Source organism: Crocodylus porosus, unplaced genomic scaffold (genome assembly GCF_001723895.1).
Source record: "Crocodylus porosus isolate Cpor-Errol unplaced genomic scaffold, CroPor_comp1, whole genome shotgun sequence".
Lineage (NCBI taxonomy): Eukaryota > Metazoa > Chordata > Crocodylia > Crocodylidae > Crocodylus > Crocodylus porosus.
In genome coordinates this window covers 4,316,914-4,331,500 of record NW_017728927.1, presented here as the reverse complement: position 1 = coordinate 4,331,500, position 14,587 = coordinate 4,316,914, and the positions used below count along the sequence as shown (strand labels likewise).

At 43.5% G+C, this 14,587-nt stretch overlaps 1 protein-coding gene across 1 annotated transcript in view; it reads left to right on the top strand.

Annotated features, from left to right (window-relative positions):
* LOC109314781 (multidrug resistance-associated protein 1) overlaps window positions 1-9,090 on the top strand; it is an 81,708-nt gene extending 72,618 nt beyond the window's left edge. The window contains exons 28-32 of the mRNA XM_019542114.1: window positions 3,963-4,109; window positions 5,074-5,232; window positions 5,539-5,705; window positions 6,491-6,685; window positions 7,551-9,090. Of these exons, the coding sequence (XP_019397659.1) occupies window positions 3,963-4,109; window positions 5,074-5,232; window positions 5,539-5,705; window positions 6,491-6,685; window positions 7,551-7,659 (777 nt within the window). The 3' untranslated portion in view covers window positions 7,660-9,090. The remainder of the gene's footprint in view (window positions 1-3,962; window positions 4,110-5,073; window positions 5,233-5,538; window positions 5,706-6,490; window positions 6,686-7,550) is intronic.
* Window positions 9,091-14,587: the final 5,497 nt, after the last annotated feature.

Genomic DNA, 14,587 nt, shown 5'->3' with positions numbered 1-14,587 from the left:
CCATTCACTGTACAGTTAGCGCATTGTGGGGCCCTCATCACGGGAATTGTTATGTTACAGGGTTTGCCCTATTTACCTCCCCAACAAAAAAAAGTTTTGTGTTGTAATGCTAACAAAGAAGGGCAAGAAGATTAAACACTTAAAGTGCCACTGTTGGCCAAACTAAAGTACTCGTCTTTGAAGAAAAGATGATAATATTGTAAGCTGTTTTCTGCTGTTCCACTGGGCTGAATTTGCTTTGTATATAGGATCCCAGCTCTTACTGACAAGGGAATTTATGGATATTAATTTTTAATTGGCCTTTTTAAAGAGCTAGATGTTTCCTTAGTTCTTAATGCTGAGAGTGCCCTCTTGTGGAAGAGTAGTGCACAGCAGGCATTTTTTACTTCTAGTGAACGGCTGTTTAGTCTGTACTAAATTAACAAAAGGACCTGTGCAAAACTCCGTTTCTGATTTTCTGGCATTCATGCAAAATGTTTTTCTTCAGATGTAGAATCATAGAAAATTAGGTTTGGAAGGGATCTCAGGAGGTTATCTAGTCCAACCTCCTGTTCAGAGTAGGACCACCCGCAACTGTATCATCCCAACTAAGGCTTTGTTTACCCAGGTCCTAAAAACCTGCAAGGATGGAGATTCCACAGTCTCCCTGGGTATCCTGTTCCAATGCTTTACCACCCTCCTAGCTAGGAAGTTTTTCCTGCTATCTAGCTTAAACTTCCCTTGCTGCAACTTGAGACCATTGCTCCTTGGTCTGTCATCTGCCACCACTGAGAACAGTCTAGCCCCATCCTCTTTGGACCACCCTTCAGAGAGCTGAAGGCTGTTATTAAATCCCCTCTTCTACAGTTCCCTCAGCTTCTCCTTAGAAGTCATGTGCCCCAGCCCCCAAACCATTTTCATGGCCCTCTGCTGGACTGTCTCCAATTTGTCCACATCCTTTCTGTAGTAGGGGGCCTAAGACTGGCTGCAGTACTTCAGATATGCCCTCATGAGCACTGAATAGAGGGGATCATCGCTTCCCTTGATCTGCTGACATCACTCCTACTAATACAACCCAATTTGCTGTTAGCCTTCTTCCCAACAAAGGCAAGGCACACTGTTGGCTCTCATTCATCTTGCTGTCCACTGTAACCCTCAGGTTCTTTTCTGCAGAGCTGCTGCTTAGCCAGTCCATCCCCAGCCTGTAGCGGTGCAGGGGATTGTTCCATTCTAAGTGCAGGACTTTGCACTTCTTACTGAACCTTGTGAGATCCCTTTTGGTCCCATCCTCCAATTCCTTTAGGTCCCTCAGACTCTTAGCCCTACCCTCCAGTGTATCTACTACTCCCCTCAGCTTGGTGTCATCTTCAGACGTGCTGAGGGTGCACTCCATCACATCTTCCAGGTTGTTGATGAAGATATTGAACAAAACCAACCCCGGACTGATCCCCGAGACGCTTTTTACTAGATACTGGTTGCCAACTAGACATTGAGTCATTGACCACTACCCTCTGAGCTCGATGATCCAGTCAGTTTTTACTATCCACCTTACAGTCTCACTCATCGAACACTTACTTCCTTAGCAAGAATGTTGTGGCAGACTGTATCAAAAGCCTTGCTAGAGTTAAGTTTTATATGATGCCTACTGCTCTCCCCACATCCATAGAGCCAGTCATCTTGTTCATAGAAGGTAAACAAGTTGTTCAGGCACGACTTGCCCTTAGTGAATCCATATCGACTGTTCCTAATGACCCTCTCCTCCACGTGCTTCAAAATGGATTCTTGAGGATCTTCTCCATGATTTTTCCAGAGACTGAAGAGAGGCTGTAGTTCCTTGGATCCTCTTTCTTCCCTTTCTTAAAGATGGAAACTATATTTATTTTTCTCCATTAGTCTGGGACCTTTCCTAATCTCCAGAAGTTTTCAGAGATAATGGTCAGTGGCTCTGCAATTACATCGGCCAACTTCCTCAGCATCCTTGGGTACATCAAGTCCATGGGGCTGGACACATACACATCCAGCTTTTCTAAATAGTCCCTAACCTGTTCTTTTACCACTGAGGGCTCCTTACCTCTTCCCGAAACTGCTGCCAGGTACAGTAATCTTGGAGCTGACCTTGTCTGTGAAGACTGAGGTAAAAAAAAAAAAAAGGCATTGGGTACTTCAGTCTTTTCCACACTCCCGCTGTGGAGGGAAGCACCATGCCCCTGCACTCCTCAGGCAGGCAGGTTTTGTGGGGTGGGGAGATCAGGCTTGCTGCTTTTCTTGGGTGGAGCTGCTTTCCTGGGCTGCTGTTGGGCTGCCTATAGGACTTTCTGCAGAGCCATAGAGCTGCACAGAACCTGGTGCTTCGCTCTGTGGCTGTAAGGGGCAGCAAACTAAAATTCCTCGGAAGAGTTTTAGTTTGCTGCGCCCCAAGTCGTTTAAGGCGCATTACGCTGCCGAGTGTGCTACAGTACCCGGAATTAATGTGCAACAGACTGCCAATGTGTGCAAACACCGACACCATTAAAGCAGTGCAAAAACATTTAGCCCACTTTAAAGTGTCGTGCACACACGCCTCTACATACGGCCCACATGTTCCTTAATAGCTGCATCTCTAGTTGCACTTTGGTTTTCCTGATTTCATCCCTCCATGCCTGAATAATACTCTCTTATACTCCTCCTTAGTTGTTTTTTCCCAAGTTTCCACTTCTAAGCTTCCTTTTTTTTGTGTTAGCCACTGAAGAATTCCCTGCTAAGCCAAGCTGGTCTTCTGCCATACTTGCAAGTCTATCTGCACATAGGTATGGCTTGTTCCTGCGCCCTCAGTAAGGTTTCTTTAAAATACAGCCAGCTCTCCTGGACTCCTGTCCCCCTCAGACTGGCCTCTCAAGGGATTTTGTCCATGAGTTCCTTGAGTAAGTCAAAATCTGCTTTTCTGAAGTCCAAGGTCCATACTCCTGCTGCTCTCCATCCTTCCTTTTCTCAGGATCCTAAACTCAATCATTTCATGGTCACTGCTGCCCAAGTTGTCACCCACTTCTACATCCCCCACCGATTCTTCCCTGTTTGTGAGCAGCAGGTCAAGAAGAGTATGGCCCGTAGCTGGTCTCCCCAGCACTTGTACCAGGAAGCTGTCCCCAACACTCTACAGCAACTCCCTGGATTGTCTTTGTACTGCTGTATTGCCCTCCCAGCAGATGTCAGGGTGATTGAAATTCCCTGTGAGAATCAGGGCCTGTGATTAGGAAACTTCTTCTGTTTTGATGAAAGCCTCATCCTCCTGGAGAAAAAGTTTTTTACTTTCTTCTTGGGTTAGAAGGAAGATGACTACTTACGTTTCAGTCCAAGTTGAGCCTATTTTTATATGTAAAGTGCTGTGAATTCTTTGTGTCTGCCTTCTGTGGCTTTTGGTCTCTGCAAAACCAAAAGCAAAAAACCTGCTTGCAGAGCCTGATCTGAGTTGGGGTTTTGGAACAAAACCTAATGAAACTTCCTGGTTTTTAGAAACTTGCAATGACTCATGTCATAGATCTTGTGGGATGCACTGCTTGTGTTTTAACTGCTAACGAGTGCAGATCTCGTCGACTGGGGCTACTAGCATATACAGAACGGTTCAAGTTCTGTCCCATTTACAATCCATTTTAAGGCAGAGGTGAAACCTGTTTATCTTGTGATCTTGAAAAGCTTTCAGTTCTCTCTCTCTCTCTCTCTCTCTCGGGCAAGCTGCTTCTAGTTATATCCTGTTTCTCCTTGACAGCAGTGGATTGCAGAACCATTGCTCTTGATTACATCATGCAGGCTTGTTGTCTTCATTGCACAGCTAGATTTGCAGTCTTGTGTTTCTAGCACAACCCTCTTTAAAAACTAAACTCTTGCCTTTTTTCTCAACTGTCCTGGCTCCCAGGATGGATTTTTTTAGAACTAGATTGGGGTTTGTCAACCATTAAAGGGGCTGTGAAAGGGTCATGTGCATGTTACTTATCTGACTGCTCTTTCAGGCTGAATGGAGCATTGAGCACACTGCTCCTCCAAGCACCTGGCCTCACGAAGGGAAAGTGGAATTCAGGGGCTATGGTTTACGTTACCGGAAGGACTTGGACTTAGTTCTGAAAAATATAAATGTTACCATAAATGGAGGTGAGAAGGTAAGCACCACATCTGCTATTTTATACAAGCACTTAATTTTACAAGCTGGTGTATATGTATAGTGACATCACATTGGGCTGATGCAGGAATTTTGAGCCCTGGGGCTGTCAGCATTGATAGATAGATAGAGCTTCTGCAACTGGGGTTGCAAGAATGCATTCTTTAGTTGGCCGCTATAATGGGTTCTAATCTTATAAAGACCTACAACCAGAGGGAGATAGGGGTGCTGTCTGTATACTAAGCTTTTTTCCCCTGCCTGAGCTCATGATGTTTCTCTGTACGAACACAAGCTGCAATATTACAACTTGAACTAATTACCTTGTTTAATAAACATAAGCAAAACAATACAGTAAAACTTGTGTGTGTGCTAGAAAAATGAGACTTGGGTGTGATATTTAATAGCTCTCATCTGTAACACATTAATGACTTACACTTGCAGTTACACAGGTAAGCATATTTTTCATTTTACTTTCAAATGAACAAGTCCATTCTAAAGTAATACATGCCATAGAAATAGAAAAATGGGAAATTTCCATATTTGATTAGCAAGTGTAACACATGATTAAGTGCTCTGTGAAATATGTATATATCCTAAATTCAAACAATAAAAACATCAAATGTATCATTTTAAAATTGGGGCTGTAGAACACCATTCTAAAAAGTACAAGTTTGAACTGCCTTAACATTTCTACCACATGCATTCACCACACTTGCATTTTCCTCTAGGGAAATCAAACAGGTCTTCTACATGGCACTGAATTTTAGTGTGCTATTGGAAGAATCTCCATCTTCCTCTGTACCTTCTGGCTGCTGATACTAACAACTTTTTTTTTTTCCCCTTTAAGTCGTTTTGCATTAAATCTTTCTGAAAATGCATCTGCTGTAAGAGACTCCTGTTAGTACTTTCACTTTGGGGAAAAGCTGAATTCCATTGGTAACTTCCATATGTGTGTTTTCCAACAGGTAGGAATAGTTGGAAGAACAGGAGCTGGGAAATCCTCTCTCACTTTAGGCTTATTTCGAATCAATGAATCAGATGAAGGACAAATCATTATTGATGGAGTTGACATTGCAAAAATAGGGCTCCACAATTTGCGGTTCAAGATCACTATTATTCCTCAGGTAGGTCTGATGTTTTTGTCAGTATTGCAAGTACTTTTTTTAAAATACTGTTGCTTTAACAAACTGGATTTTTGTACTAATACCCTTCTTAGGCCCTGATCCAAAGCACAGTGAAGTTAGTGGGAACTTTTCTATTCACTTTAATTGATTTTTGAACCAGGCTTTTGTATTTATTTTACTTGTATCCCTTCAGTCACCTACAAACTATGCCATTTTCCTTGCCATTTGGATAACATCTTTCAGGACTACTTGCCATAGTCTTTTTTTTATGCAGAATTGTTGATCCTGTGCCATTTTCCTACATAGGATCCTGTCTTGTTTTCTGGTTCTTTGCGTATGAATCTTGATCCTTTTGACCAATACTCTGATGAAGAAGTTTGGACATCTTTAGAACTGGCTCACTTGAAAAATTTTGTATCATCTCTTCCTGATAAACTTAATCATGAGTGCTCTGAAGGTGGAGAAAATCTAAGGTAGAGTAAAATTACCTTTTTTCATGTCTAAAAGCAACGCTTTTTAACATTTGAGAGAGGTGTATATGTGTGTTCTTTCTGTTTTGTTCAAATGCTGGATTTAGTACCTCTTGAAGGCTCGGATCGAAAACATTTACTTCCCCAATCAAAGGAGATTCCTGTCCCAAAGACCCTAGTTCTGTTTAAACATCTACGTAGTTGGCATGCAGTATGACTAACAATACAGAATATTTCTTCATTGTGTAAGACCTGAAATACTTGTGTTGGGGAAGTTTTAATTCAGAAACAGACAGGACATAATTGGGGGTGGGGTTTCTGCAAGTACGGTAAAGTTCAAGTTTTACATGTATTTTTAAGGCTAGTATTTATTGGCTAGAGCATCCTTAGGCACATTTTAGACTCTAATCCGTTGTAGTTGTTCACAGTTTGTTTTACTGGACAAATGCAGTTCTCTTATTGCGTTATAACACTGTTACTGAGCAATATTAATTGTAAATAACAGCATTCAACATGCTGATTGCAAGCTGCCTCCAAACCAGTGCAGATACAGAACAGTGGACTTCATCACAATTTGTACTAGCTAAAACATCGTTAAAGCTCAACTGCTGTGTAGGAGCTATAATAAGAATTCCTCAGGTGTGGCTCTTGCTGCTTTTTTACACTGAGGTAGTACCAGACTGGAATTTTGGCGTCTGAAACTTAGAAGAGATTTTACAGGCAACAAGGTATGAAGCTAAAGGCTCTGAGTTGTTTCTGAAAATAGTATTTTTTCTGTTTTCACGAAGTGTTGGACAGCGTCAGTTGGTGTGCCTTGCTCGAGCTCTGCTTAGAAAGTCCAAAATTCTGGTTCTAGATGAAGCCACGGCAGCGGTTGATCTTGAAACTGATGATCTTATACAGTCAACAATAAGGACTCAATTTGAAGGCTGCACTGTTTTGACTATAGCACATCGTTTAAACACTATTATGGACTATACCAGGTAAAGAAATGTGACTGCTAAAGAAGAAATAGCACATGGTGCCTCTATCTTGCTTATGTTGCATACAAAGCTGTTAACCCACATGAACGGTGGTCCAACTTTTAAATAACTTTCTCCTATTCTTTGCTAGGACTGCACTCAGACAAAAATCTCAGGTTCCCTCTGGCTTCCACTGTTTCAAATCAAAGGATTCTGAGAGTTGAGTTATGCCTTTGGCCATAGTTAAGTAACTCCATTGTCCATAGCAAACTTGCCAGGAGTGGACGAGAGCAGAATTGGATCAGGTCATCTCCATTCTGTCACTGACTGGTAAAGATCAGCACTTGCCAGTTTCCAAAAAGTGGTTTCTTGCTTTCTCTCCATAATTCCCTTCACAGGAATGGGGAGCTACACCATAATGGAAAAACAGCCTTTTATCTGCATCAAACCTGCAGGAATTGTCTTTCTAGATTACACTCAGAACTAGTTTAGGCTCTCTAGCTGTTTGAAGAGAGGGAGAGAGAAGGAGCACCAAAGCTATGGGCCTTGAGCAGTAGCCCTCAGTTCGGGTGACCTGAAAGGTAGCTAGCTGCAAGGAAATGTTTAACCGGGTACTCTGGTTTTCTTACTCTCGTCCTATTTTTATTACCTCTCCGCTACAGTAAGTTTCTTGGCCTAGTCTGTTGAAGTGGAATAGCTCTGTGCATCTGAAATGAGATCAGAGAGGTACAGGACATAATCTCTGCTCATCTTTAAAATCCTTTCATATCCCTAGAAGTTTGTTTTGTTAGATGTGAGCTGCTTTGTAAGATCCCTTGTGTGTATTCACTGGAATGTTATGGTAAGGTGTATTCTAACTTGCTTTTTTTCCCCTTCCCTGTTTTAGAGTTATAGTCCTTGATAAAGGTGAAGTTGTGGAGTGCGATTCACCAGCCAATCTACTGCAGAAGAAAGGCATTTTCTATAGCATGGCCAAAGATTCTGGTTTGGTGTGATAAAGAGCTTGTCTGGTATGGGGAAGGGCAGTGGAGACTGACATCTTGAACTGTAACTTGCATTATACAGTTACTCAAACCAAAACCCAGACCCAGAAAACTCAGTGACCATGAAGATGGAAGTAACGTTAAAAATGCAATGTGTTCTTTTTTTTTTTCCCTTCAGATTTGATTTTGCAAATATACTCCAGTACAAGGCTACAGTACTGAGCTATAGACCAAACTTCATAGACTCTTTTTATCTTCTGCCTCAAATCATCAAACGACAGTGAAAAGTATATTTACATGACTCCTCTAGAAGCAAGGGAATTCCCTTTTTTTGACTTGTGCTCTTATATTCTGATGCCCTTTTGTTTTAAGGCCTAGCTGCTTGTTCAGTTGATTACTTACCATTTTTAAGAACCATTTCTTGTGGGATGCACCCGGGATGTGTTTTGTGGCCCAAAATGTGGCCCAAAAATGTGATTTCCTGAGAGACAATATTGCTGCGTGCCAGTTTTTTATGGTACTTCCTGTATATGATCATAGCTTTATATAAAATATTTAACAAGATGCATAATGTTTACACTTAGCAGCAAGTTCATAAGAATTTCCACTTTTTCTTGATGTGGAAAAACACAGCCATAGTCAAAATAGTAATTGAGCAGGTATGGGAAGCCCGTCCCTTCTAAAACCAAACACCTTGCAACATGTCCTGGAATATTAAGTCCTCAGTTTTGCACTCCTTGTTAATTTGGTAGTTGCTCATGTGAGAGGTCCTACCTAAAGAGGCTCTTGTGAGTGAAGGATTTTACATGAGTGAAGGTTGCGGAGTCAGGTACACTGTAATAACGACTGTAGTATTACTGGTCTTGGTATATTTGCCTTTAAGTTGAGCCCTCCCACATTTGAGGACAGTTAGCTTTATAACAGGGTGTTGGGGGGTAGGAAAGCCCTGCTTAGAGGGTGTTACTATTAAATCATGTGCAAAATGTTCTGTTACTGTTCCAAAAATGTATCTACGTTTTCACTGTTTTAAGTGTATGCCAAGAAGGTTCTTGCAGAACTTAATTCACAATGGCATTCAGTTTGCCAGATTCTTGTTACATGTTTAGTTTTCTACGTGGGAGAAATAAAAAGGAAAGAAAAGGTATTTCTCACATTCTAAACAGTCTTGTTTCAGTTTGTATAGGGAAAAAAATTCAAAAGAATCCAGCCTGACTTCAAGTGGATTGAAACGTTCATCACTCCAGGAATGTGGACTTTTGAGAATTTATGTTGCCGACCATAATACTAGACAAGTGTCTTGTCTTAGAGTAAAACTATTTATTTTTTGTAAATTATCACTCTTGAAAATTAAGACATTTTTCTTTGGTATTTTTTGTAATGACTATATTGGAAATATGAATATTTGCAAAAAAACTTGCAGTAAACTTCTTTGTTTGGACCTTTTTTTCTCATTCTTATATTCCTTTATAAACTAATATTTGCTCCATCATTGATTTTTAGGGTGTAAGGCCTAGGAACAGTGTTTATTTGAGGCTGAAATGACTTTTACTGTGGTCGTGCTTTGAAAACTAAGCCTTTGATGCCTGTGGCTAGGGTTAACTGTACAGACCCTACACATTGGTTGTTTTCAGTGCTGCTGAGTTTAAGGGAATGCTTCATTGATCTAAGCTCTTTTCCTTTGCCCACTTGGCGTCTGCTGTTTTTCTGTAGGCCAGAGTCACCTATAAGTGCTTGGTACCTCTGAAAAATCAATCACTTGGTATGTGTGGCCCAGGCTTGCAGGGTTAGATAAAGGCAAGATGATTATATGAGCATAATTTAGTTGTGAATAGTTTGGATCTTGGGAAATACTTAGTTCCTCCCACTTTTCTTCAAAGATCATTGGGAAATGGGTTCACTGAAATCGGGTGGGGTGGAAAATAGGTTGTGTGTGAAAAGGAAGAGAGATTTAACTAGCACCTGAGGCCCTATGATGGTAGGCTGTCATCAAAAATCTCTTCACGTTAAACCCATTTTGTTTCTTGTTTAGTTTGTTTTGGGTTCGATACACTTCTGTGTTGTACGTGCAAGTCTGTCCACACAAAATACCTGTTCTCTCCAGGTCGGTAGAACGGCACGTACCCCAAGCAAACCATCTCTGATGCATCTGTTTAAAACTTGCAGAATTACCCCATTTCATGTTAAGCAAATGTAAAATATGTTTTCTGATCTAAAGGGCAGTGCAGAGTTGTAACATAAAAACAGTCTGTGTTTTCAGGCCTGTGTGTGGGACTCATGTGGGGTAGTGTCATTTCAGGGCAAGCCATCTCTCTGATTTGTTTTCAGACTATGTAAACATGAAAAATATTTGTTAAAGGTCTTGTGAACGTTAACAGGTAAACCACAGATGAGGGACTGAAATGGGATTAGCTCTGAAAATCACTCCTACTGTGTCTTGCCGAGACATGGTATCAGAAGCATTGCGTGTTGTCAGTGCGGTTATTAGCACAATGAATCATCTGTTAATGTATTTATTAACATTACCAGGCTGGAATTAACCTACAGCTTACTTCAGGCTTTCAACAAATGTTAGAGGTCTGACAACACTCTGCTGGCACTTTTTTTTCCCCCTGTACTGAATTCTTGTTCAGTTAAAGTAGCCAAGAGAAGTCCTACATGGATTGTGAAGGTTGAGATGCGCTCGTCTGTATCAGCCCGTTTTATGAGATCTGTCTGCCTCCTAAACGAAAAAGCTGTGAGTGACTGACTCTGAATCTTCCCCCACCCCCCTTTTGCCATGCAATCCTGGTACGTGTCTTCTGTACTTCTGAGTAGAAAAAACAAAGCAGCCTCAAACATTTAATGTCTTAGTTTGGTTTGCACATACTTTGCATCTTTATTCTGTTTGTCCAGTGTGTGGCCCAGCAGGCTCTAGGCCAGGGGTAGGCAATTATTCAGCTGAAGGGCCACTTAATGAGTTTTGGGGACCTGTTGAGGGCTACATTCATCTTTATCTCTCCCCCTACCCTTCCTCCTTCCAGAACCCAGCTGAAGCTGTAGTTTGCCAGGAGACTGGACACTCAGATGTGGACCCAGGCAGGAGCTTCTGCTGTGCTGGGTGGGTGGTGGCGTCAGAACCTGCCAGCAGCATCACAGCTGGCTCCTGCCTGGGTCTACAACTGAGCATCAGGGCTCCTGGTGACTTCCAGCTTTGGCTGGGTTTGAGAAGGACGGGGAGGGAGGGAGGAAAGGGGAGAGAGAGACAGAAGAGAAGAGATGGAGAGAGACACTGCACCCACCTGGCATGGCAGCAGCTCTTGCCTGCGTGTGTGGCTGATGCTGCTGTCAGGTTTTGGGTTGGAGCTCTCGTCAGAAGTATCCACTGTGCTGAGAGGGCGGCAGATCAGCTGGGGATGCCACTGACGGGTTCTGCATCCAGGCTCCTGAACGTGCCTGCAACATCCACAGCTGACGCCACTGCCTGCCCACTATGGCGAAAGCCGTGCCCCAGTCCAGAACTGATGCTGTTACTAGATTTGCCTATCACTTCGGGGTGCGTTCGTTTATTAGGGATATGTTTCTAGGGTCTTTGTAATCCTATCAATGTGCTGCTTGTGTACTGGTGTTTCTATATGGAGCTGTATCTCTCCCTTCTGCAGTCCTCGTCCCCAATGGAGCTATCTTGTAGGACTCCGTTTCAGTAGGGCTGGGTTCCAGCAGTCTCTCTCTCGACAGGCTGTGACGCCCTCATATGCTAGGAATCAGTTCATTAAGGGAACGATAAAATGCAGTCAGACACATGAACAGAATACCTCATTCAGTTCATTAGGGCATGTCTGAGCCAAACTGGGTCAATCAGCCTATACAAGCTGATCCCCTTATGTCTCAAACTCAGCACGCCCCAATCTTTTGCACTAACTGTCCTAGTAGTGGTAGTTTCTTGATGAGCGGACCCCCCCAGTATTTCTGGGCTTCACAGGGATCTTTGGCTTAGGTAAAAGAAGCGTTGCTGCAGAGCAGGTGGGGAAAGGGAAGTAGAGAAGGAAAAATACACCTGGTTACCACCAGTTTGACTATAAAAGTTATTTATTGCTAAGTATATGAAATTTATAATGGTATTAGCAATAATAGACATACAAGGGAAAACAAACAAAAACAATTACCATATTACCCTGGTTTAATTGACTATTTGGGAAAACCTAGCTCAAGCTTAACTAATACAATTTAGGTTCAGAAAGCTATGCCTAGAGAGAAAAAGAAAGAGCGAGAGAGTGAGCAAGAGCTGGGATCACACCGTTCCAAAGCACTTGGGTGATTTGTTGACAAGCAAAGTTCCCAGCATAATCCTTGAAGGGAGACTATCTGTTTCTCCCAGCTCCTTGAGAACAACAGCAGATGGTGTCGGAGAGATTTCTCTCTCTTGAAGCACACTGTTTGCTGCTTTTCACCTTTCTTCTGCTCTTAGTCTAGCCTTTTCAAAGCATTCTTTTAATTGTGTAAATCAAGAGGGTCCCAAGCCATAATTGGCAGGGAAATCCTGTTATATTAACAGTTTAAATTTTAAATGAATTAACCCCTTGTCACTGAAAAAGGTATCTGGTTTGGAACATCTCAAGAAACTGATTAACAACCGGGAAAAACATTTAAGTTTTAAGGAGTAACTAGACACCTAGGAGCCAGCTTGAAAAGATTATGAATATACTGGAAGGGTTCTTAGATGGCCTAGCTATGCTGACTTCACAAGTGCAAGCATTAGTGTTTTGTATTGTACCTATTGGGAATAAGCCTCAGCTTAGCATGACTTTCAGATGTTGCTGTAGTCTGTTAAAAGACTCAAGGGGATTATTTGGAGTGTTTATAAACTTTGTGGGGAGGACTTCCACCAGTCGTCCTGGGAAAAGTATGACAGCATTTGTGGCCAGGGCTCCAACAGGGTGGATGCTGTGATGAACCCTTAACCATTGTTCAAATGTCGCCCATACCCCCGCCTCTGACTTGGTCTCTTGCCTCATCATTCCTTAACTTGGTGACTGAGTTTTAGTCAATCAAGTTTAAATAGGCCTCCCATAGAGGGACTGGGGAATGTATGGTCCCAGATGCCTATTCAAATTTTTTTTCTGCTTAGTTCTGGTTAAATGAGGTGTGTGTTTCGGGGGGGGGGAGGAATAGAAAAAGTCCTTTGTAAGTCCAGCAAGCTGGGTGCCAGACCTCTCTCAGGAAGACAGCTGACAAGTAACAACACCCAATGCTGCTGTTTGGAAACAGTCCCACCCGTCCACCTAGCATCACATGGTGGCTGGAGCTGCTGGCTGTCCATGGGCCAGATCCAGTGAGTAGGCATTGCATGACCTGCATATCTGGTGGGTCATATTTTGCCCACACTTGCTCTAGGCCCAAGTGTAGGATTTCTAGGTTCTACCTTAACTTAAATCAACAGGAGTGTTCAGATGACAGTAGTGCTTCTGGGAAACCAAAAACTGGTTGGTATAAACCTGCTGAAATTAACAGTTGCTAGCAGGAAAGGAAATTATTTATTAAATGCAAACTTGTTTTATGCATCATGTTTAAGAAATGTATGATGTTAGTGGTTTAATTAAGAGGCTTTGCTATCCAGAGGTCAAACTTTGTTTATAACAGTGATTCTTAAGGTGCCTGGGGTGCTACCAGATCTTTTGAAAGGTGATGTAAGGTATAAGGGGGTAAGTGAGGTGTTAGGAGATAAGCTGGGGCAGACGATTATTTTTGGCTGGAGGGCTGCTTAATGAGTTTTGGTGAGCTGTCGAGGGCCACAAAGGTAGCCTCACCTGTTGACAGGTGCCCCACCCCCTGGTTGCCATCTTGGGACTGGAAGTCCCACTCCCAAGCCCCTGACCTTTGCCACTAGAAGTCCCTCCCCTCGCCCCAGACTTACTCCATTTGGGAAGGGAGTTTGCCATCTTGGAAATTGGGGTGGGGGAGCCAAAACCAAATTACACACTAAAAATCAAACATCCACAGTAACACACTTTAATTTTATTTTTAAAAATATTATTTTTGTCCTGATTTGTGTGTTTGCATTGTGGGTATATAGAGGTGATTGCATAATAGCCCAAAATGAAGTCTTACTCCTGTATGTTGCAGGGGTGTGGATGTGTGCACGAAGGTGTGTGGGTGTGTGCATGTAGCAGGGAGTGGGACTCCCCCAACAGGCATGTGAGTGTGTGTGTGTGTGTGTGTGTGCATGTGTGTGGGGGGGTGCATGTGGGAGGGGGTGTGGGGTTTGTGGAAGGTGTGCGTGGGTACGGCGTTTGTGGGGTATGTGATTGTGTAGGGGACGATGTGGTTGTGGGGTTTGCAGGGAAGGGTTTGTGGGAATGGTGAGCGTGTGCATGGGAGCCTCCTGCATGCACCCCCCTGAGCCAGTTGCCCCTGACTCGCAACAGGCCAGAGCCTGCGCAGTCTGCGGCACCTCCCTGCCACTGGCTACAGTGCGCAGCCCCTGTACCCGCTCCAGACTCACCCCGGTGGAAGCAGACCAGCTGGAACCTGCACTACAGCCCCAACCCGGCACATCCCACACCTGCTCTGGACTTGTCTGTTCGTGCAAAACAGCAGCATTGGCAGCACCTGGTTGGGCAGAAACTGTTGCTGGGCATGGGGGAAAAGCAGCCCCTTACCCTTGCTGCCGTCCAGCACTACCTGCTACAGCTGCTCTGTTGCTGCTGCCTGCCCCATGGAGCTCTGCTGCTGCTCTGGACTGCCCCGTGAGGCAGCAGTGACAGCACAGCGGAGCCACAGGGCAGCCCAGGTGCAGGCTCTGGGCAGCTGTAGCAGGAAATGCCGGGCAGTGGCAAGGGGGAGGGGCCACTTTTTCCCCCATGCCCAACAACAGTTTCTGCCTGGCCAGCACTGCTGCTGCCACTGTTTAGCATGAGCAAGCGAGTCCAGAGCAGGCGCACTGGGTCAGGGCTGGGGCATGGGG